Source organism: Canis lupus, chromosome 34, assembly GCF_003254725.2.
Source record: "Canis lupus dingo isolate Sandy chromosome 34, ASM325472v2, whole genome shotgun sequence".
In the NCBI taxonomy this organism is placed as follows: domain Eukaryota; kingdom Metazoa; phylum Chordata; class Mammalia; order Carnivora; family Canidae; genus Canis; species Canis lupus.
In genome coordinates this window covers 32,641,851-32,666,661 of record NC_064276.1, presented here as the reverse complement: position 1 = coordinate 32,666,661, position 24,811 = coordinate 32,641,851, and the positions used below count along the sequence as shown (strand labels likewise).

General features: G+C 38.9%; 2 protein-coding genes across 6 annotated transcripts in view; one reads left to right on the top strand and one right to left on the bottom strand.

Annotated features, from left to right (window-relative positions):
• SERPINI1 (serpin family I member 1) overlaps nt 1-20,064 on the bottom strand; it is a 76,311-nt gene extending 56,247 nt beyond the window's left edge. Inside the window, exons 1-3 of one of the 4 annotated variants that reach the window (XM_025425488.3) lie at nt 19,529-19,770; nt 5,161-5,254; nt 4,371-4,549 (exon numbers count right to left, since the gene is read on the bottom strand). Coding sequence is in view for 1 of the 4 variants with exons in the window: in XM_025425485.3 (XP_025281270.1) it covers nt 19,915-19,993 (79 nt within the window). In the remaining 3 variants the exon portion in view is untranslated. Of the gene's footprint in view, nt 1-4,370; nt 4,550-5,160; nt 5,255-19,528; nt 19,771-19,914 lie in introns of those variants that run through there. The other 3 variants (XM_025425487.3, XM_025425485.3, XM_025425486.3) reach the window with 3 other exon arrangements.
• Nucleotides 20,065-20,388: 324 nt separating this feature from the next.
• The window catches only part of PDCD10 (programmed cell death 10), a 41,390-nt gene continuing 36,967 nt past the window's right edge, over nt 20,389-24,811 (top strand). The window contains exons 1-2 of one of the 2 annotated variants that reach the window (XM_049105627.1): nt 20,396-20,527; nt 21,123-21,196. The gene's annotated coding sequence lies outside the window, so the exon portion shown is untranslated. Of the gene's footprint in view, nt 20,528-21,122; nt 21,197-24,811 lie in introns of both variants that reach the window. The other variant, XM_025425491.3, reaches the window with a different exon arrangement.

Genomic DNA, 24,811 nt, shown 5'->3' with positions numbered 1-24,811 from the left:
TTATAGTGGTAGACTAGAAATTGCTTTTATGGCTATAGCTGCCATATTAATTACAAGGAGCATTTGCCTCTCTACCTCTTCCAAAATCAGAAAGATGTCTTATGACTGATGGCCAGATACACTTACTTGGAAGTTTAATTTTTTAAAAAATCAGAAAAACTAACAGCTACTTGTTTTAATAGCTAATAATAGCTAGTACTATAATCTCAGAGGTTACAGAGAAGTAAAAAACAGATGATATTTTAAAGATATTTTAAAGAAGACTATGTCACATCAAATTCACATTTTATATTTACTACAATTTCAAATATGAACAGTGATACTGGTCTGCATTGTACATGGTGCCAGTCCTAACCACAGGCTTCTTCTAGTTCCCTCTCTCCCAACATTTTAATCTAAAAAACAGGTCTTTTTATAAAGTATAATACCACAATGAGCTCTTTTGAAGGAGTCTAATACTGTCATTTAAGTTTTTTAAAACGAGAATGTATTTTCACATGTAAATTGATTTAAGAATATTAAATCTATCAGCATCATTGGTTACTTATCTATTCCACATCAGAGGTGACTGGGGTGTTGCAGATAAAATCTTAACTTACTCTAAAAGGAGGTCAAGTTAGAGGGATTACCACAATACCATGTGCTTTCTTTCAGTTTCTTAATGAGGAAGTGCTTCCAGACTACTGTCCTGAAACACATCATGGATTAAAATATTAAAATGTATCCTTCTGGGGGATCCCCAGGTGGTTCAGCAGTTTAGCGTCTGCCTTCGGCCTAGGGTGGGATCCTGGGGTCCCGGGATCGAGTCCCATGTTGGGCTCCCTGCATGGAGCCTGCTTCTCCTTCTGCCTCTCTCTCTCTCTCTGTCTCTCATGAATAAATAAATAAATAAATAAATAAATAAATAAATAAATAAATAAATAAATAAAATCTTTAAAAAAATGTATCCTTCTTCCCTTTACAGATATACTTATATGTAGATGGGGGTTCTATGTATAATGCTTAAAGGAGGGGTATGACCCAGCAACCTGCTAGGCTGGAAAGGAATAGATTTGCTGAATGAATATATTTAGAAAATATCAGTTCAGACAACAGAATGGCACACTGTGCTGCCTCAGGCTGCAGGAAAGTTATCAAAGATGTTTGTGAACAGCAGGAAAGAAGGAAAAGAAGTAACTCAGGAAGACCAACGAGGTGGTCCGTGACAGGGAAAGAAAAAAAATGTGAGGGGGAATCCCAGGAAGCACACAACTACTGGGACCTGGGGGTGGAGGCTGGGGACAGGACAGAGTCAGGTTTACCTTGAAATCCAGGGGTGGGTGGGCATGCAGACCAGGAATGAAAGACTGAGAAATCCTAAAGTGGAAGGAAATGAAAGGATTTAGCTGTTCAAATCTGGGAGCACCATAGAGTGGCAGCAGGAAAATGACAAATGCTACAACTTGCTACAACTCCAGGGAATCATATGGGTACGTTCGATTAACTTCTCCTCTTGAATATAGGTCTCCCAGAAGTAGTTTTACTGCTAATGGATTCATCTGATTAGTGGACACTCCCAGGGTGTCCCCGAGATGTGTAAATTCAGATTTTGCACTGTGGATTTTCTTAAAGCCGGGTCATAAACCTTAATGTTATTCTATGTTGACATTTAAAATATTCAAAATTGAACAGCCTCCGTATACTATAGAAAGAACAGCTTTATGCTAGAAACTGCAATTTATGAAAATATATGCTCCACAGAAGTAGGGCACTTCGAATTGCTTAAATATTTCAATTGCATAAATAATCCAAATGCTTGTAAACATTTTACAATCATAGACCAGTAGAGGGCTTTCAGGGGCACTTTCATCTATTCTAATTGTTGAAGTTGTGTCTTGTAGTTGGGGGTCTGGCTGGGATGTGTGGCTCTATTGGTTGATGAATTCCCACTGCCCCAATTTCTGGAATTTGTGGACATCCTGTGGCAATTCTAACCCTCATCCTTCTCTCTTGCCTGGATTTCATGCCTAATTAACTGATATAAAAATGACTGCAGAGCTCACAAATGCTTAAACTGAGATAAAACAAAGGTAAATGTGGCATAACTGAGTCTCTTCTGCTCGGTCACTGGAAGTATAAATAGTTCCCTTGAAAAAGGAGCTTGAAGTAAGGTTCATACGTGATTTCAGAGAGGAAAAAAACTACTCTCTTGCTCCCTTCCCCTTGTCTAAAAAAAAAAAAAAATTAAATTATGGGCTAGCACCTGTCTTTAGAATTAAATCCAAGCTAATAGATCCAGAGGACCACTTTATTGAGCACATATTATGGTATTTCTCACCAACAGAAAGACAGTAGCATTGCTACATAATCATTGCAGTTCCATATATATACATATATATATATATGGAACATACATAGAGATGTGGACAAACACACACACACTTGACTAACAACATTAACAGTCTTCTGATATACAGCCCTTATTTATCAGATATTCCAGTGCTATTGGTTCTAGGCAGGTGTTTCTTAACTTTTGCTTTAGCAGACCTGAGGAACAGGACATACTCTAGAACAGCCACTCTGTAGTAGGCAGTGGAGATGAGGGGAGTGAAGTTTAGGTAGTTTGAAAAAAAAACCTCAACAGTTATTCTAATACACCTATCTCACTGACCCTCATTCTCATCTCTGTGGGAGCCCAGAGCTTTAGAGAATAAGTGGTGTAAAATATATATATATATATATATATATATAAATATATATATAAAATATATATATATAAATATATATATAAAATATATATAAATATATATATAAAATATATATATAAAATATATATATAAATATATATATATAAAATATATATATATATATTTCTGATCTATCTATATATATTTATCAGAATTGCATTTTGAAGAAGACATTAGGTTTTCTGGCATTTATTGAGTACCTGCTATATACTAGGCACTTACTATGTTTTTCTTTTTTTTTTTTTCTTTTAAATTAAACCCCTCAGTGTCATGAGGCAAGAACTACAAACGAAGGAACAGTTCATTCATTCAACAAATATTTATTAAGCGTCTACTATTTACCAAGCACTTTTCTAGCTGTTGGGGACACAGTAGTGAACAAGAGAAAGTATCTGCTTTCAAAAGCTTACAATTCAGGGCCTCAGAGAAGTTTTGTTAACTCACAGGAAATGAAGACGAGATCTGGGAGCAGCCCATGTTCCAAGTCCATATACCGTACTTCCAGAAGGCTGTCATAGCACAACCTCTTCTGAACAATCTGGTCTTCTTCAAGGACAAACATCCAAGACAGATTGTTTTTCACCTTAAGCAGGTAGCATGTACTATGTTCTGGGCCCTCACAGTGGTGAACATAGCAGACAAGGCCCTGCCTCTTCGGGTTAACACCAACCAAAGAAACATACATGGAAATACCGAATTGCAAACTGTGTTAAGTGCAATGAATAAAACATACTGTGCTATATGAAAGACTCACGGGGGCTTACATCATATTGGAGAGGGGATCAGGGTAGGCCTCTCTGAGCGATGAGGCTGAGAGCTGAAGGTAAATCAGAGTTTTAAAGAGGGAAGCAGTATTCCAGACAGAGGGAATAACATGAAGGCCCGAGGGCAGGAAAGAGCTTTGTGACTGTTGAATGGAAAGAAAACAGTGAACAAAAGGGAAAAGAGGAGGCCAGCTTCAGTAGCAAGAGGCTAGATCATAATATGGGCTTGTAGGTAGAAAGGATGTTGTGTTTCCTCCGAAATCTATAACAATTTAAGAAGCTGAGGTTTATAGGATGGACTATAGGGAGTCCAGAGTAGAAGCCTAAAGACAAATTGAGTGGTTATTACAACAATCTAGGTGAAAGGAGATAGTAGCTGTATTGATGTAGGTAGAAAAAGGAGCAGACCAATTCTGGACATTCTTATTAAGAGAGAGACTAGACAGGAGACATAGGTAACAGAAAGGAAAGATGGCTTCTGGGGTTCTCCTAGACCACTTGGGTGGGTGAGAGTACCCTTCTCCAGATGGAGAAGGTTGGACCAAAACCAGAGAGGGGTAAGAAGTCATAAGGAATTTGCTTTGGTTAGATAATTCTGAGATGCCTACATGACATCCACTTTGGGAGTTAGGGAAGCTGTCAGATTAATAAGGTCAGAGTTTAGAGTACAGGTCTGGGACAGAGATATATTTGGGAATTGTCAGCATTATAAGACTATCAGGATGGATGAGATTTCCTGGGGAGTGTGGGGGAGATGGCCTAGGGCCAAGCTCTAGGAAATTCCATTATGTACAAGACTTGGGAGGTGAAAGAGAGAAAATTATCATCCAGGTGAGAAGAGGGCCTGGCAAAAGGGACTCAAGGCATGTTTATTACTCACCTAGAAACAAAATTATATTTTAGTCTCTCTTGACCAACACATTCCAGTTTGGAACAGTACTAGGTAGGCTGGAATAGCTGATGTATTAGGTTGAACCGTGTGAATAGGGTTTTTTTCTTTTTTTTCTCTCTTTGGTAGGTCAAAAACAGTCAACACTTGGCAACTTCATGAAGTTCAACCTAATACAAACACAATTTGCAACAAAATCCATTTAAATCATGGGATAGGATACAGTTCTAAAATGTTGCCCTTTCATATGTGAGAAGTAATCTTACATCAGAGGCTCCTCTATTACCTTAGAAATGGCAAAAGACATGAAAACAAATCATACAGGCTAATGCTACTTACCACTTACCAATTAGTTCTACCCTGACAATCAAGCTGACAGCCTGAAAATGCCACTGACAACCTATCCCCATATTCTTGATAACCCCAGTAATGGTATTCCCTGGTAAGTGCATTCAGCAGGGTAAGCACTTGCGATTTCACACGTCTCCAATTTTCCGTCTGGCTTAAGAAAAAATCTCTTCACTGAGTTGTCAAGGCATGTGCCCTTCTGACAACTGCACTTTCTTAGTTTTAGTTTTTTTTTTTTCCCCTCTCATTTATATCACTGAGAGGGTTTACACCATTGATTCATTGTTAATCTGTCTATACATAAAAATTAAATAGTAAACAGTCATTTAAACAGTTTATTGGAAGTAAACAGGCTCTGAATAGGGCTTAAAGGCCTAACAAATAAATAAAGTGACTTTCACAGCAACACATTTGGCTGGGTCATGAAGCTTACTTCATAGGTTCTGAGGTTTGGTGTTTTGGTAGGAATTCTGGGTCCATTTGATAAATGAGATCTTCCTGTTAAAGGTTTTCATTTACAACTTATTCTGATGGGGAGAAAGAAGAAAACATTTCTTAAAATATCAGCTGCTGTACTATTAAACAAATACATAAAGAGAAACTTGTGGTTTTAAGTTGTCAGCCTTACAATCAAATGCTTGCCTTTACTTGTATGAAGACAGTAATTACTCTGGTTTATTATATATTGTTACTGATTCTCAGTGATGGATTGATCATTCATGCTAGTTAGCTAGATGAACGTTATGTTTCTATAAGGGTGAAGCACATAAATACATGTTTTGTGGCACTTAAGAAGCAGGTATCAAACCAAAAACTAAAATTTTCCAATTAAGGTGACATAAAAGGAAGGTGATATGAGCATAAGCTAGAGCAACCACAATAATTTTAGGACTGAAAAGAGAGGAAATGAGATAGTATTTTAATTAAAATTGACTTCTTTGCTCTAAAGGCAAAAGGAAATTTTTACATAGTATCGATGTCTCAATAAGCCATTACTTTTTATAAATATGAACTAAACTGAATGAGGATGAATAAATACAATTCCCTTAAGACAAACAGATTTAAATACTTCAGTAGATTCGTAATTGTTAACTATCTTTTTAGGTTTCTGAATTTATAGTTTAACGTGGTAAAGAGCATATTAAAATCCTCCCATCTTAACCATTTTTAAGGGCAAGCAATTGTTACTTTTTGAACAATTATTCAGACTCATGAATAGTCATTCTTTCTTTCTTGTCATTCTTCCTTAGCCACTCCCCTTACCTCATTCCAGGGGTCACAAATTGAAATGCCTACAAGAGGTGAGGGGCACAAGGTAAATGACCCTAAGCAGCTCCATATAAGACAGAAGAGAAATGGTGGTGATTATGGAAAACTGGTATTTAAATACAGTAAACACACACACACACACACACACACACACACACACACACAACTTACCTGTGGGCTGACTTCCGACTTGTTTTGTAATCTCTGTACCATAGCTATAACACACAGGATAAACACTGCTGTGTTCCCCAAATTTCCCCTGAATTTCCATCATCATTACTGCCATCTCTGGGTCCGCAACTTGCTTCTGCTTCTTCCCAAGTCCATTTCTGTCCTCTTTTTATTTTTTATACGTTTATTCACTCATTTCCCTTGAATCCAGATCTGATACCAAACCCATACTTTCCTTTCTAGATTGTTTTATGTATTTTAATTCTACACAATCAGTACAAATAGGCTCATGTCATGGCTATTAAATGTTCAGTAGGAATCACATCTTTACCAATATAAAATACCCTTTTCCACCAAATTAAAACCCTTGCCTTGAATTGTCTTGTTTTAAAAATATGGCCACGTTGAATTTTTAAATTAATTTTTGTCTATTACTGTTTTGCCATCTTTTGACTTTAAACTGGTAGCATTTTGCCTAGTCTTGTCTCTTTTAAAAACAAATAGTTTGATTTTGTTTTTCACCCAGCATGGTAATTTCTATCTTTCAATAAAAGACTAAATCTATTGGTAATTTTATTTTATTTTTTTTTTATTTATTTATTTTTTTTTTTTTATTTATGATAGTCACAGAGAGAGAGAGAGGCAGAGACACAGGCAGAGGGAGAAGCAGGCTCCATGCACCGGGAGCCTGACGTGGGATTCGATCCCGGGTCTCCAGGATCGCGCCCTGGGCCAAAGGCAGGCGCTAAACCACTGCGCCACCCAGGGATCCCTATTGGTAATTTTAATATAAGTGTTTAGCACTTTGTCATGCTTATCTTTTTCTCTTTGCATTGATCGTGTTCCTTTCCTATGTTCTGAAATATATATTTTCTATGAATGTGAAGAAAAAAACATCTACTGAATCCATGATGTATACAATAAGGCATTTAATACACTTTCTCATATAGCCTCCTGAGTTTTTGAAGTGATCTGAAGTATTTGATCCAGAATACAATTATTAACTTTTTCCTACTATAGGAATCTTATTTCATAAGAATTAATTTTAACATCTTGTTTTAAAACAATAGTAGCAACTATATAAATGTCATTTGTTTCATTATTTCATAGTCCCAATCTTGAATTCTTATCATTATTTGGCAAGTATGTATGCATTTTTTGTTGTTGGTGGTGATGGTGGTATGTGTGTCTTTGTATGACTAAAAGATTGTTTTTTTGTTCTCATGAACATTGAATCACAACCCAGCTGGATAAGCAGTTTTGAATCATAAATGTATTCCATTGCATTTCTGTACACAGTGGTCTACTGCCTCCCATTACTAAATGCTGCAGAAGACAAATCTAATGACAAGATGATTTCCACTCCCTTTGTTTTTACTTGCAGTTCTTTAGGTTCTCCTTCCTCTTCATTTTAAAATAAAAATTAACAAATGAAAAAACAACTTTAACAAAGTATGGCTAGACCTTCGTCTCTATTTGCTAATTTCACCTGGTGTTCTGTGACAAAATTATGTAAGATGAGACTATTTCCTTCTATTTTGTCTGCAAGACTGGGTTCCTTATAATTCAATCTTCCATAACTCTTCCCTATATATATATTTTTTCAATTTTATAATATATACAGTTGGCCTATGAACAATGTGAAAGTTAGGGATTCTGACCTCTGTACGGTTGAAAATCTGTGTATAACTTCTGACTCCTCCAAAACTTAACTACAAATAGTCTACTGTTGTTCAAAAGCCTTACGGATAACTTAAACAGTCGATTAATACAAACTTTGTATATATTTATATACCGTATTCTTTCAATAAACCTAGAAAAAGAATATATTAAGAAAATCAGAAGGAAAATATATTTGTAGTACTATATTTATCAAAAAGACCTGTAAGTGAACCTGTACAGTTCAAACTTGTGTTGCTCAAGGGTTAACTATACTCACAGTTTTACATGCACATTTTTAAAGTATATAGTTCAATGGGTTTTAATATATTCATTAAGCTGTACCATCACCACTATTTATTTTTGGAACATTTCATCATCCCAGAAAGAAACCTTATAACCATTAGAACTGATCCTACATTTCCTATGTCCCTTGGTATTAACCTATTTTGTCTTTATGGATTTGCCTATTCTGAATATTTTATAGAAAACATAGCCTGTTGTGTCTTTTTTTTTTAGCCGACTGTTTTCAAGAGACATTCACATTGTAGCATCTTTCAGTTCTTCATTCCTTTTTATGGTCAAATAATATCCCATTGTTTGGCTATACATTTTATTCATTCATTGAGCGCCTTTTAGTTTTTAGAAGGGGGAGGGGAAGAGCGAGGAGAGAATTTTTTTTAAAATATTTTATTTATTTATTCATGAGAGACAGAGAGAGAGAGAGAAGCAGAAACATAGGCAGAGGGAGAAGCAGGCTCCTTGCGGGGAGCAGGATGCGGAACTAGATCCCAGGCCCCCGGGATCATGCCTTGAGCCAAAGGCAGATAGATGCTCAACTGCTGAGCCATCCAGGTATCCCAAGGAGACAGAGATTCTTAAGCAGGTTCCACTCCCAGCACAAAGCCCAACACGGGACTCCATCTCACAACACCTGATATCATGACCTGAGCTGAAATCAAGAATCAACACTTAACTGACTGAGCCACCCAGGCACCCTTTTACACTGCTTTTTGACTATTAATAATGCTTCTATGTAACATTTGTGTACAGGTTTTCATTGGACCTATTTTTTTCAATTCTATAGGCATATGCCTAGAACTTAATTAATAGGTCATATACTAACTATATGGTTGACATTTTGAGTACTGGCTAAATTGTTTCTCAATGTGGCTGCACCGCTTTGTATTTCCACCAGAATTTATGAAGGTTTAATTTTCTCCACATCCTAGGACTTGTTACTCTTTTCTATTTTACTATCTAATGGATATGAAGTAGTATCTCATTGTAGTTTTTGATTTCCCTCTCCCTAGTGACCAATATTATGTATCCTTTCATTTGCTTATTGGGCATCTGCATATCTTATTCAGAAAGAAGTATCTATTCAAATCTTTTGCTTACTTTGACTTTTTTATTTTTGAATCATAAAAAAAAAAAAGTTCTTTATGTCCTTGGCTATCTCTTCCCAAATATTTGATTTACAAATATTTAAGCCCTTTCTGTGGTTTGTCTTCTCATTTTGTCTTTTAAATCACAAAAGTTTTATTTATTTATTTATTTTTTTTTAAAAGATTTTATTTATTTATTCATGATAGTCACAGAGAGAGAGAGAGGCAGAGACACAGGCAGAGGGAGAAGCAGGCTCCATGCACCGGGAGCCCGATGTGGGATTCGATCCCGGGTCTCCAGGATCGCGCCCTGGGCCAAAGGCAGGCGCCAAACCGCTGCGCCACCCAGGGATCCCTAAATCACAAAAGTTTTAAATTTGATGAAGTTCAATCTGTATTTTCTTTTGTCACATCTAAGAAACCATTGACTAATGCAAGGTGATGACAATTTGCTCCTATGTTTTCTTTGAAGTATTTTATAATTTTAGCTCATGTTTAGGCCTGTGATCCATTTTGAGTCAGTTTTTGTACATGGTGTGAGGTGGACCCAATTTTATTCTTTGCAGGTGGATGTCCAGTTTTTTTTTTTTTTTTAAGATTTATTTATTTATTCATGAGAATAAGGAAAAGAAAAAAAGAGGCAGAGACACAGGCAGAGGCTCCCCGTGGGGAGCCTGATGTGATCCCAGGATCTTGCCCTGAGCTGAAGGTAGACACTCAACTGCTGAGCCACCCATGCATCCCCAGTTGTTTCAGTATTATTTGTTGAAGACTATCTCTTGTCATACATCAATTGACAACAAATATAAGGGTTTGTTTCTGGACTCTCAATACTGCTCCACTAATAAATACATGTTTGGGTACACTGCATTTTCACATAAATTTTAAAATCACCTTGTCAATTTTTTCAAAAAAGATCTAATTTTATTCATTGGATCTACAGATTTGGGAAATAGCACCATCTTAACAATACTGAGTGTTTCAACCCATAAACAGAAGATATTTTTCAATTTATTTCGGTCTTTTAAAATCTCTTTTAGTGATATTTTGTACATCGTTTTATGTTTTTGGTGTATAAGTCTTGTACTTCCAAAGTATTTAATATGTTTTGATGCTATTTTATTTTTCTTAACTTTGTTTTTGGATGTTCTTTGCTGGTATATAAAAATACAATTGATGTCTTTATCTTATATCCTGCAACTTTGCTGAACTTATTAGTTTTAATTGTCTTGTGTGTGTGTGTATGGCCTTTCTAGAGTTGTCTATATGTAAGACCATTTTGTCGGTGAATATAGATTTACTTCTCCCTTTCCAATCTGGATGTTTTTATTTCTTTTTCTTGCCTCATTACCCTGGCCAGAATCTCTAGCACAATGTTGACTAGAAGGTGAGAGCAAACATCCTTCTTATTCTTGATCATAAAGTAAAATATTCATTCTTTCACCATTAAAAATGGTATTAGCTGTTGCGTTTTGCATATATCCTTTATTAGGTGAGGAGATTTTCTATTCCTAGTTTAAGTATTTTCATCATGAAAATGTGTTAAATGATGTGCTTTTTCTTCTATTGATGTGGTACATAACACTGATTGATTTTCATATTAAACCAACCTTGCATTCCTGGAATGAATCCTACTTGATTTTGGTACATAATTTTTATTTGTTGCCAGATTTGATTTGCCAGTATTTTGTTGAGGATTTCTGAGTATATATTTATATTTTCTTTCTTTTTTTTTCCTGTTTTGGTAGTAATTTGCCCATTTCATCTCGGTTATATAATTAATACCATGTAATTTATCATAGTATTCCTGAATAATCTTTTATTCCTACAAGATTGGTAGTGATGTCTCTTCTTTAGAATATTCACTTTTTTTTTTTTTGACTATTCACTTTTAAATACACTTTCTTCTAAATTCGAAGTCTCTTAGCTTCTTTCTTAATTGACTGACATGGCTTCCTACAATATTTACTATGTTGTTCATATCCTTTTTTTTAAAAAAAGAGAAAGGACAGAGACATAGGCAGAGGGAGAGGTAGGCTCCCTGCAAGGAGTCTGATGTGGGACTTGATCCCAGACCCTGGGATCATGCCCTGAGCCAAAGGCAGATGCTCAACCACAGAGCCACTGAGGCATCTCTATGCTGTTCATTCTTAAATGTATTTTTTTAAAGGTTTTATTTATTTATTTATTTGAGAGACAGAGAGTGAGTGAGAGAGAGCATGAGTGGGAGAACGAGCAGAGGGAGAGGGAGAAGCAGGCTCTCTGCTGAGCAGGGAGCCCGATGCAGGTTTTGATCCAGGGACTCTGGGTTCATGACCTGAGCCTCAGACACTCAACCGACTGAGCCACCCAGGCACCTCTCTTAATTGTATTTTAAAGTTTGCACTTTACTTTTCCATATATTGAGGCTGTTTCACTTTTATGTCATTCTCATTATACCTATACAATATTTTGTGCAACACTTGAAAATTTTTTACAATTAGATGATACCATTTCCAGTTTCCTGAACATTTATTTTAGAAGCAGGATGTACTTAAATTTAGAGTTTTTAGTTTTCATTTGAATTAAGTTATAGTTCACTTAAAATAATAAATCATAACAAAATAAAATCTATCATTTAATAAAATAACATTTATGAACATGCCAGATATTCTGCAATGCACTTTGTATGAAATCTCATTATACCAACATAAATAGCCTTTGAGTCAAGTTACAGTTTACAAAACCAAATTTGAATCCAGTTTTGTTGGACTGCAGAGCCCACATTCTTTAACTAATGGTTGACAAACTTTTAAAAGGGCCACATAGGAAATAGTTTAGGCTCTGGGCCCTGTGGTCTTTGTCACAATGACTCAATTCTGCTGTTGTATCAAGAAAACAATCTTCATGATATGTAAATGATGGGCATAGCTGTGTTTCAACAGAATTTGATTTATAAAAAAAGTAGTGTGCCTGTAGGCACAGTATGCCACCTTGTGCTCCTAACCAACACCCCACACTGCCCTTCTTTCTCAGAGCCATCCCGACTGCCACATTAGATCAATTTCTTCTGCTTCTGGACTTCTACTATAGCAGCTGTTGTAATACCAGTTTTAAGTCACATATTTTTATGTAAATGTGTTTTTATATAACTGTGTCTTCTTTTATTTACTGTATTAAAAGATTATGCCAAGGAGTAAATGACTTAATATATTTTGTTCTATCTCTCTAAGGTACCCAAACCCATACTACAAATTGTAAAAGTAGTTTAATATCTCTGATTAGGAGAAGTTTTTATGTTGAAAAAGTATGTATTTGTTTCCATTTTCTTATTTTCAACTTTTTCCTCAGACTTTCCTAACCTCAAGGAATCACTGGTTATCAAAACCGTAAGTCAAAGATGTGTCCTTGTAAGAACTAGTCAAAATTTAGGTAATAATTACTGAATGGATGTCAGTAATATTTTTCACATTTTCGGAATGAGTAATAACACCATTTTCCAGGATTACATTTTTTTTAGAGTGAGCTCCTCTCTATGAAACAATGGCATGTTTTCCTTTTATAGGCAGCTAAACGAATCTCTAAAAGGAATCAAATATCCAATTGTTCTTTCGTTTGTATTCTATCTGTAGTCTCAAATGCAGTCTACTTGGAGATTCTTTGATACCTTGAGTTTTAAAGCAGATTTATAACAGAATCATCCTTTCGGGTATTATTGTCTGTAATAAAAAGTATAGGTCAAGTATTAAACGTGGTATGGGCCAGATGACCTTTAACCAGAGATATCATCGGTCTCTGATGAATGCCTTCGCTCAGAGACTTGAAATTTGGTAGTCATAGAAGTGAAAACTTAGGTTTAAGAAGGTTAGCATTTTCTAACCTGGGTGGAAAACAACAAATAAGCATGAGGCAGAAGTCAGGATGAGAGGAAGTACAATTTAAAATTAATATAATTTTAATTATCAGACAACAGTTGAAACTATCGACTGGTTACCCCCATTTTCAAGTCACTTTTTGCCTACTTTACCCACCACAAAAGCCCAAAGTCATTGATACTCTAGCTTCCCTTAAAGCTAGGGCCACCCAGAAGCTAGGGAATAGTAGATCCACAGGAGACATTTGTAAGAGGAGGCTGTTGGGAAAGCTATTATTTCTTGCTTAAAAGAGAAAGACTTGAGTGGTACAGTCATTCCTTATCCTTCCCGCCCTGAACTAGAATATGTTATTTGGATCACCAGGAATATCCATCTTGTAGCAAGCACGAGAAAGGACATGAGGATAAAACCCTTACAACATTGAGCCTCTAAACCAAAAGTAAACAACTTCTTTTAGACTTCTTGTTTTGGAATAATAAATCCCTATTGTTTTATGTTATTGTATGTAAAACTGGAAGCTGAAAGCATTTCTAACTGACACATACTATAAAACTATTTTTTAATTGTCAATTATTCTGGGGCCGTATAATATAAGTGAGAATTTGCTGTTTTAGATAATCTTGGTAGTAAGATTTCTTCTGTAAAATGTTTAACTTTACATTAGTAATTATTAGCTAAATCTGCTCTTATGATAAAAAAACATGAATTATTAGGCCTTTATAATTTTAGGTTATTGTCATTTTAGTATAATTTTTAAAAAGTTCCCTGATTTAGCAAAAACAAAAATTATATACCATCGTTATGTGGCTGTAAGGATACTGGTGTTATCAAAATTATATCCAGTATTATATGTCAAATGACTTATGATATAAAATACAATTTAATCATTTAATCTGCTTTGAACATAAAACAAGTGATTTAATATATGTAAGGAATTTAGGATATTTTGTACAGTTTCTTAACTGGACGGCTGATTATATCTAAAAAACATTAATTGCTTCAATGATTTTAGATTGCTTTGTGAAGTACTCAACAATTAAATGAATGGCAAAATTATACATCATAATACAGTGTTTATAGCACATTACTAAAAGGTGGAAAAACAATAAAGTTTATTAATTCTTCAAGTTACATAGGGTTAAAGACCTTAAATAAAACTAGTTAGTTTTTCAAAGCAAAATTTAGGTCATCAAGAAAATAACAGAAGCAATCCAAAGTGGGCAACATATCAAAAGCACTGCAGTGAGCTGTTCCGGGCCCATTTAAAAGAAGCCAAGCTGCTAGGAGGGAAATGGATTTGAAGTTGTTAGGTGCTCATTAAATTGCTAGATTGTGCAATAGATATCACTTTGTGACACTCGAGTTACTGTTATTGACAACTCTGATATGAGATAGATCTGGGAAAAACAGTACACTTAGGAAAATGAGATTATTAAATCAAAATAAATTCCATCTGCCTTCCTTCCCACACTAAATTAGGAGTGGTGAGGAGCTCAGAAGGCTCCTTTCCTAGGCAGAACCAGGAGGAGGTCTTGAAGCAATGGCTGGAGCTGGAGGTACCATGCACACTTCAGCAGCTATGAAGTACAGAAGGCTAGCACTGAGCACTGTTAATGCCAAATCTCAGAATTCATCCCTCCCCCATGCTTGCTCAAAGATGACAAATGCCTGTATAATTTAGGTTTAATAAGCCTGAAGCAGGCCTCCGGATGCAACCATTTCACTAAAAACTGAACACCTAAGACCAGTTAAAAATATTAGTTACAATAAAGCCTCATATTACATTTATCTGTTTTCCTCTAAGTCTCTATTTCTGTGTCAAGAAAGAAAAGTCATAGAAAATAGAAAGTATGTATGAGTGTGTGGGGAATGTTACTTAAAGGTATATCTTTAAGTCAGCAAAATTTTAGAGGCAAAGAGAGACCAAACTCCAAAAGGGATCCAATTAATAACTTTATATCTAAAGTATACTCATATGTAAGGTTGCAATTGATAGCAATGTTTGCTCCATTCATTCACAAAGTCAATAGTAGACACCAATATTTATATTTAGCTCTATTTAAGCAACTGTTGTGGGCAAAGGGCTGCATTTGGTGCTAAAACAGTTGTCTAAGAAAAAAATCACTTTTCTAGTTGTAGCTGTTTGTGAAAAATGTAAAACAGTGTTTCATTATAGGTTGTCAAATATTAAACCAATTGTTACCAAGTACAGACTTTCTATAAGGCTCTTAAATAGAAAGGCAAATGAAGCTCAGTTCTGAAGTTACTAAGCATCTTGTGAAGAAGACAGTTATGAACTCAGCTAACTCTATACAAGGCACAATGCTAAGCATGAAGAGTAATGCCGAAGCAACATGAAGAATGAAGGCTAATCATCGATTCTAAGCCAATCTGTATCTGTTTGCATGCTGGAAAGATGTTTAAAAAGTAAAGAAAAGGCAGTTAAATATCTGCTATTATTAAATTTACTACTAAAAAACCATTTGTAATTAACTCGAATTCTCCAGGTCTTATAATAATGAAAGGACAATCGCATTTGAATTCTTCATTCTAACACTAATCAGGTTAATTTGTTTCTGGAAGGCTGAATGCAAAAGACAATAAATGCCCAGCTCCACATGTGTTTAAATATAGTCTGCCTTCCTTTCTTGTTTTTTGTTTTTGTTTTTTTAAGAAATGATAAGAAAAATGGAAGAACAAATTCGCTTTTTACAGAATGAAATATGTGTTTCATGAATAAGCTTCAACAAAGGTACCTTACTCAGGTAAAAGGGTACTGAGTCATAGGGTTCCCTGGCTAGAAAATGCAGACCTTGTTTGCCACCAATCAGAGAGCCCTTTCCCCTCATCCGTATTCCCTATCTCTGGGATGAATTTAGAAATGTTGGCACACAAAATTGTACATCACTCTTTGCAGCTCACACAATGTGAATGAAATTGGGCCCAATGGACATTTTTGCAAAGGCCAACCAGCACAAAGACATTCTCAGAAAGCCTAATGTATAGTAATTATTCTGTGAGGTCAACTTAACTCTTGTCTATCAAAATGCAAAATGTCTCAATGTGTACATTAAAAACATCTTAGTTTTTAGTTTTAATTCAGTAAGCGGTTATAGGGCCACTTCTTCATGTTGAGCAGAGAGGATGCTCAGAATAAGCAGGAGATAGGAAAGAGGTATGTTGTCTCCAGGAGCTAATAATCTAGTTATTTAAACACACTTACTGAACTTCAAGCACTAAATTTCGAAAACATCAGAAGACTGAAAACAAAACAAAAACAAATCCCTACCTTTGTATAATAATTAATCCTGATCCCCCAAAGCAGTACTTAACCCTTGGAAGTTTGCTGTAAAAAGGAGGGGGGGCGGTGTTCTTGCTCCTCTGTAGGGTCTGATTCAAGAATCTCTGTTACTAAGGTGGGGAAACCCCTTTTAGGTTTTTACTTGTTTTTTAATATTATGTCCAAATAGTTCATTCACTTAGAAGTGAATGTATGAGCAGAAGATCTTTTTTTGCTTTGTTTTAATAACCCATGATTACTCAAAATCTAATGAAATAATGTCAGTCTGACTCCTGTTTAAAAGGACAATATAGGAAAGTACTGTTTCTCACTATGGGTATTAAGCTTCTGGAAATGATTGGGGGGGAAAAACCCAGGGAACCACTTATAGGCATTTAACAAAACAGATGGAATCTCTTTTCTCTCTTGCTAAGGACAGTTTCTCAAACTGTTTATCAAATGGTACTTTTCATATTTATCCCCTTCTATTAATCACCTTCCCAACACATCAAAACCATTTGATCTTGAACCTTTAAGTCTTGTTCTTTTTGTGCTGCATGCATCAGTGAATCCTCCTGTTAGAAAGAGAAATCCATGCTACTCAATTATTTTCACTCAGTAAGTTTACAGTCAGAATTTGGAATTTTAAAAAAGTTCAAAATATACTGTAATTTGAAATTAACGAAGTCTTTTGGCTAAAGAACAGTGATCCCCAGAGCATTGTTCGTTCCAGAGAGACATTCTGCACTCTGTTGGTTTTTCTTTCTCATCATATCATATGCTAATAGCTATACGCAAGTAGTAAAAATCAAGAGCAGAATAAATAATATGCTTTAACCTAGGTAGTGCTTTACATAAAATTATAAACTGTCACATAAAGAATCATCTTGACACCAATAACATCATACAGTCAAGAAGTCTTTAGATTATCTGAGATTTAATGTGAATATCAATTTAAAATCTCTTGACACAAGCTCAAGGTAACAAATACCCAAGTACTATACATTGCTAAGGATTTTCTCCCTTATAAAAAAACATGGTCTTACTCCCAAATGATACAGGAACCCAATCTCTTTTCAGTGACAAATTAAAGGGTATTCAAATCTTGGAAGCAGGCAAAAAAAAATCCAGTACTTTAATACTACAAACTCATCCCACTCCTAATGAGACTCTATGATACCTCACAGCAGAGGACCCAGAGATAGTTCTAATTCAAAGTACATCTGAATTTCAACTGTTTTGATATTTTTTCTATCCCAGCTCCTTATTAACTGATTCTCAATATTCCCAGTATTATTATTATTGTTATACAGGGTAAATAAATTAGTGACAGCAAGTGTTCAATTTTACAAAATCAATCAGTGCCAGAGACTAAGGAAGATGCTAAGACCCTGACTCAGAAGAATCTACTTTATCATAAATAGCAAGGGTAAAAACAATCTTTTCCAAGCCTCACAATACTCTAGTATCCATTTTTTTTTTCTCCTAAGATCATTTACATAGGGTCTCATCAGCTATGTGGATTAATAGGCTCTCCTGTGATACAGCAAAGATAATCTCAGATCCTTATCATGGCTAAGTTTAGTGGCTGCTATTGCTTTTTCTTTCTTCTAAGCTCTGCTGCTTCTAATACCTGATCTGCTCGGGGACAATCTAAAAGCAGCTGTTTCTCTAAGATCTGTCCATCTATATATTTCTCTGGTGTGTAAGAATGTGGCAGGGGGTGCTGGAGGGGAGGAGTAAATACACTGATAAGTCATTTAGGCTTATCAGTAAGTAGCACTCAGTAGGATAGAACTTTAACCTGTGAACAGAATTCCTTCTGGCCATTTCTTTTCAAAAAGGAATTTTGTGTGTGTCACAAAAATAAAATCCGAAAATCCTAAGTAAGTGAGGAAAGCATGCAAACACGAAAATAAAAGGTAATTTCTCCATTGTATTGATCCTAGGTAGAAAAAAAAACAAAAAAAACAAAACAAAAAACCCAGATTATTCGCCCAGACCCGGGAGTACACAACTGTCACAATGAAAGCATTTCAGAGCAAAATGTGCTGCAATATGCTACTATGATTAAAAGCCATGTAATCTGAAAGACCTCTGTAACAAAAGGAAAAATAGCTATTTACACACTTTTCTAAAAAAAAACAAAACCAAAAAAAAAACAAAAAGGCTGCAGTTTTGTGATAGTTACACAAAGGGAGGTGTGACTTTCACCTATACCTAGTATTAAGACCGTATTTTCATCCACAGGTATTTGATAACATTCGAAGAAATTGCACATGGTTTAACACTAAGAATAAACTACTATTTTATGATACTATTACATGTGTTTTACGCCTAAACCCGTCACAACACATACTGGGGGTAATCATTTAGCACACACTCCCTAAACAGGAAAGATCCTCACACAGTTTTTTCCTGTACTTTAGTTTTTTTTTTTTTCCCCAAATGTACAATTACCAGCCCCAAAAGAGAGGATAAGGAGCGGCAATGAAGTACACCATATGTTCCCACTGTAGGCTGAGTCCTAGTCTTTGTTCCAACATCCTAGAGCCGCTGTTAGGAAAGCTAAGTATCCATCCATCAAAGCGGTTTTACGGTATTGCGGGCAAAGTTATACTTCTGATAGGTTTGGTCATCTCGATTATTCCTGCCTGCATTTGCTTCCTTAATACAAATCCCTTTCAATTTTGGGAACCTGCGGTAAACCGCCCTGGAAAACAGGTCGGTCGCAGGACAACCTGATAAAGCAACGCACAGGGTAAACACTGAAGAAGAAATGCAAAGTTATTTTCCTAGTGCAAGAGTTTTGAAGTAATTCCGTATCAATGACAAAATCTTTTTTTTTTTTTCTTTTTGCCAGCTGCGCACCTACCCAGATATCATCCACCTCATCCTCAATTAGCAGGGTTTCGCTCAATCTTAACATCTCCCAGAACAGTTTTAATGCTATAACTCACACCAAAGACCACTAACCACGCCCTTTATACCCAGAATCAAGCCACCTTTTGCTTCCCCCCCCCCCTTACAAAGTCCAAAATGCACATCCGATTTCATCTAAGAGGGTTCGCACCGGGTCCCTACCCCGAGTCGGAGACCCTAGCTGCGCCCGGAGGATTCCCCTGGAAGTCGCTGTCTCCCGGGCGCCGCGGGCCGCGCGGAGGGGGCGCCCACGCTTACCTCCCACACACCTGCAACCCCTGGCGGGATGCTGGAGCCGATGCTCGCGGGACCGCGCTCCGCTCCGCCCGAGCTCCTGCTCTCGGCTCTCCCGGGAAACTAGAGTCCAGCCTGCGCCTCGGGCTGCTACAGGGACCCAAGCTCCGCCTCCCGCTCCTCCAGTTGGCGAATTCGGCGGCTGTCGCTCCTCCCCCTGCTGCTCCTGCGGCCGCCCCGGCTGGCGGCGGCGGGAAGCGGCTGCGCCCGAGCCTCCCCGCTCCCTGCGCTTCTGCAGCTGTTCGGCCGCTTCCCTTCCCCGGGCCCCCCCGCCCCGCGCCGGGCTCACACCTGCAGCTGCTTCCTGCCCTGCCCCGCCCCGGGCGCCTCCTCGAGAAGCCCAGGCTCACCCGATCCCTTCCCGACGCCGCCTGGCGTGCCCGGGGCTCGTCCGCGATCGGGGAAGCCGCTGCTCGGGCCTGGACGCATCCCCCCTCCCCTCCCTCCACCCCGGCGATTCCCCGCTCGGTGCAGCGTCCGCGGCTCAGCCGCCCCACGTTACCCTCCTCAGGACCTCCCCCCCGCACCCCCTTCCTTCCTGGGCCCTGCCAGCCCGCCCCCACAATGGGTGAGCCGCCCGCAGGGCCGACCCAGCACCCTGATTGGTGCAGGTGAGGGCTGACCCCGCCCTTCCTCCTCCTCTCCGACACCCTCTCTCCGCGTCTCACCTCCTCCCGCAAAGGCAGGGAACTCTCCTGCTATTGGCTAGAGCTGTCCCCACCCATCGCCTTGGGCTCCACCGCACGGCCTGCCGGGAGTCGTAGTCCGGCCCGTGTCGGAATGGCCGCCGACGGCGGCTGGCGGGACTACAAGTCCCGAAAGGCCCCTGCGCGACTCCGGCCGGGCAGGATTCCGGACAACGCCTGGTTCCTCTCGGGTCCTTCCGGCGTCGCCGGAGTGAATTGATCCGGGAGTTGAAGAGGGCTCCGAAGGTGGGAAGTGAAGTCAGTGCCTCAGTTGCCGGTAAGGTGTGGCCGCCCCGTCCCGGGGTGCGGAGCCCCGAGCGGCGCGGAAGAGGGCGGGGGTCGCGCGGGGGTCGCGCGGGGGCCGTCGGCTGGGCTGTGGCGGGCGGCGCGGACGCGGCGGGGAGCGGGGCCCTCTGGGCGTCAGCGAGGGTCCCCGGCGCGAGCGGCGGAAAGCGGGTTCGTAGACGCCGCCTGCCCGGTTCGGGCCCGGACGCCTCCAGGAAGTCTCCTCCAGGTGGGGGCGGGAGGGGGAGGCGAGCGTGGCCTCGGGTGCCCCGGGAGGAGGGAGCGGGCGGATGTGCCTGGGGTGGGGTCCTCCGAAGGTGTGGCCTGGGGCGCGGAGAGGTGGCTGCTGCTGCTGCCCTGCGCTTGCAGGTCGGCTGGGGGAGGAGGGGCGGGGAGGGGCGCTGGGGAGTGGCTCTCGGGGTGACCCCGGCTGTGCCCTCTGGGGAGGAAGAGTGCGCCGTCGGCTGACGGGGCTCTGCGGGTTCAGGTCCAGTTCCCTGACGTGGCCCCTCTCCGGAGGCAGGTCTTGCCTCTGACCCCCGGGGGGGGCAGTTCCCAAGGTACCTTTACACCCCTTGTGCTTTCAGAGACTCTGTTCTCAGGCGCCGACCAGAAGCCGAGGGGACAGGCGACATGCCCAAGGTCACACACCTGGGGACAGGTCTGAGTCCAAGCCGCTCATAATCCAGTTTCTTTCTTTTTTCTTTTCTTTTTTTTTTTTTTAAGATTTTTATTTATTTACGCATGAGAGAGACACACAGAGAAAGAGAGAGGCAGAGACACAGGCAGAGGGAGAAGCAGGCTCCACGCAGGGAGCCCGACGTGGGACTCGAACCCGGGTCTCCAGGTTCCCACCCCGGGCTCAAGGCCGCGCCAAACCGCTGAGCCACCCGGGCTGCCCTATATAATCCAGTTTCTGACTCAGAGGTGCCCACTCACCAGAAAGAGCAGGGAGGTTGGGTGTTTTTTGTTTTGTTTTGTTTTGTTTTTTTGAAGTGAGTAGGGGGAGATTGCAGAGTAACGCATTTTATGGTTTTCTTAGGAGCCCTTTGTGAGATGAAGAGTTTGTGTGTGTGTGTGTGTGTGTGTTTTCTGAGTTGGAGAAATTCCTCCATGAAGGAAGGACACACACTTTTTTTTTTTTTTTTTTTTTGAAAAAGAAGACTGAGTTGCAGCTGACTTACGGATGTATTAAGCGATGGACTACATTTCAAACGGTAGAGAATGACCTAGGAGAATGTCAAAATACATCCCATCCTCATATTTAAGAGATACACCGCTTTCCCTCCCTACCTTAGGGCTGACTGTTGCTACTCTCACTTGAGTAGAGCCGGCAGTGGTAGTGTGGGAATTCTTTCACAAGACTTATTTTTTATTTATTTTTTTTACGTTGTGTTCAAGTCACAAAGCATCAGGAGAGGTGACTGTGCTCCTTTACTAGAAAAGAGGGTACGTTGCATTTCTTGGAAGTAGCATCACATTTTTTGTTGTTGTTGTTGACTCCTGTTTCCTTGTCCCCCTCATTTTCTGGACTCCAGTGTGTTGGTGAGTTTTTCTTAGCTTAGTCCATGACTTTTAATTCATCCTATTTAAAGAATGGGAAAAATTGGACATTTACATTTTATTTTTAAACATTTTTTTTAAGATTTTATTTATTTATTCATGAGAGACACAGAGGAGAGAGAGGGGCAGAGACACAGGCAGAGGGAGAAGCAGGCTCCATGCAGGCAGTCGGACGTGGGACTCGATCCCTGGTCCCCAGCATCGCGCCCTGAGCTGAAGGCAGGCGCTAAACCGCTGAGCCACCTGGGCTGCCTCACATTTATATTTTCTATTGAGCAGAGAGCAGTATGCTTGTAACACAGTTTTCTCCTTTATAATTGTTAGTGTGACCATTCATAGCTTATGAATATTATCTTTCATAGAATCTTAGGTGTGTGTTTTTTGACATGAGGATTTCCTTTGTGTTGTTTACATACAGTAATTCAGTATCTACTGATAGCTAGTAGTTAATCGTGGTTTAGTGTCATGTAAGTTGACCACTGAAATATGCTGCTTTTTGAATGTACTCTGCAAACGTAGGTTCTACAGTGTATGACTTTTGAATGCAAAAACACTTTCTAGGATCGTAATATTGCATATTGCTCCCCTTTGACTGAAGTTAAGATGGTCTGGAAATTAGTATGACCTTAAAAGTAGAATATGATCCTATAGAAAGAAGTAGGAAGAATAAGAGTAATGTAGCACCATGAGTAATGCAGTACACAAGGAAGGAAGACCAACTAACCAAATGAACCAGTGGGGATAACTGGTTCCATGCTATGTTATAGACGGAAATGGTAGTTTACATGGACTTCAAACTGAACATGAGTGAGTGATGGTAAAGCAAAAATGTTAACATGTTTTCTAGACAGCACAGGAGGTGTTTCCTTTTTGTTGAGGGAAGTGTGAAATGAGTTCTCTAACTTTTGGCATGCAGCTATGAGGTTGTGGAATGAGCTTTTGAACTACAGGAAAATTTGGAAATAAGTAAAATTAATTTATTTTTTTAAAGAAGATTTTATTTATTTATTCATGAGAGACACAGAGAGAGAGAGAGAGGCAGAGACACAAGCAGAGGGAGAAGCAGGCTCCATGCAGGGAGCCCGACTTGGGACTCGATCCGGGGTCTCCAGGATCACACCCTAAGCCATAGGCAGGTGTTAAACCGCTGAGCCATCCAGGGATCCTCCAGTAAAATTAATTTAATGCTAGTTTTTTTGTTCTGGGTTCAGTTCTATCATTACTCTTCATCTCTGAGGTCCATCCTAGTTTGGATAATTCATCTATATTTAATGATGGAGTAAGGTTTTTATTGTATTTATCATCTTTCAGTCACAGGCTGGTACCCTGTGGTCACTTTAGATCTCAGCACATTGAAGAATTTAGGGTTCCCAGAGTTATGTGTATAATTGTATTTTTATAGTAGTTTGTAGTTCACCAGTATCCACATTTGTTCTCAGTTTTGGTTTTGCAGGAGCCTTGTGTCAGCTTTTGGATCTCTTACAGGCCTTAGGATGTTTCCCATGTGCATCTGTCTTTAAGGGTAGAAGTTCATGAGAACAGGACTCTGTATTACTGCATTCCCAGTAGCTAAAATAATTGAGTACCTGTTTACAGTGTATGTAGTTCAGATTGGTTAAACGTAAGGTCATGTAACTAGTGACTGGTGGGATTAAGGCATAATCCAGGTCTTGTGACTGTAGATCTTACTGTTATAGAATGAAGACCCAGTTCCTAAAATTACTTATTTCACACGAGAAAAGGACTTAAAATGACTTAAATATTCAAATTCTCTTACCTTCTTACTTTTTAATGCTCGCAGTTTATCCTTTGCCTCCTTTTCAGCTTTCCATCCTATCCCCAGCCTTTCTTATTTACTGCACCTTTCAGTTACTATATAGCAAGTTCCTTCCTGATTTGGGAACCTTTCTTTGTGTTCCATCTCCCTGGGGACTGCACCCTCTCCCCTTCCCAAATCTGACCAACTCCTAGTTCATTTGCAGATCTCATTTAAATGTCATTCCTCAGGGGAACTTTTCCTGACCTTCTTTGACCCCTCCTTCCTGAAACTAGAACTTACTATAGTAAGTTCCCAGTATATCTTCACCATGCTTTGTAACTTTTTTGTAGCATCATCACAACAGGAACTTAATTGTTTTTTTACTTGTTTGATAAATGTCTCTCCCTCACTAGACTATAAGCTCCCTAGGTAAGGCCCTCTGGTTTGTCATGTGCCTTACCTCACTAACGCATATCTGGCCTGGAGTTAGTTTTCAGTAAATACTTGCTGAATAAGTGAGTAAATGATTGAATGAATGAGTGCATTCATGCACACGCCTCTAGCACTCTGTTAGGGACAGGAATACAGAAACAAGTAAAACAGACTTGCTTTACACCCTTAGATGAAAGGACTTATGATAGAAATTTTATATAATTTGTAGAAAGATGTTTGGTCTTTTTGGAGGCCTCTAAAATCAGGATAGATTGCTTTCTATAGGGAAATGACAAAGGAGTCCTTTTCTATTACAGCAAGCTTTGTGTAACGGCATTTTGGAGATCTTATCCCTGTCCTGCTTTTTGCAAACAGCATTCATTATAACAAAATACAAATGTGGAGGAAACTAACTTTTAATGGGTTCTGTGCTTTACTGATGTGATCTCATTTTGTCCTGAACAGAATCCATGCTTTTTCTTTTCTCTTTGTTTTTTCATTTTGTTTTTTTTTGTGTTTTTT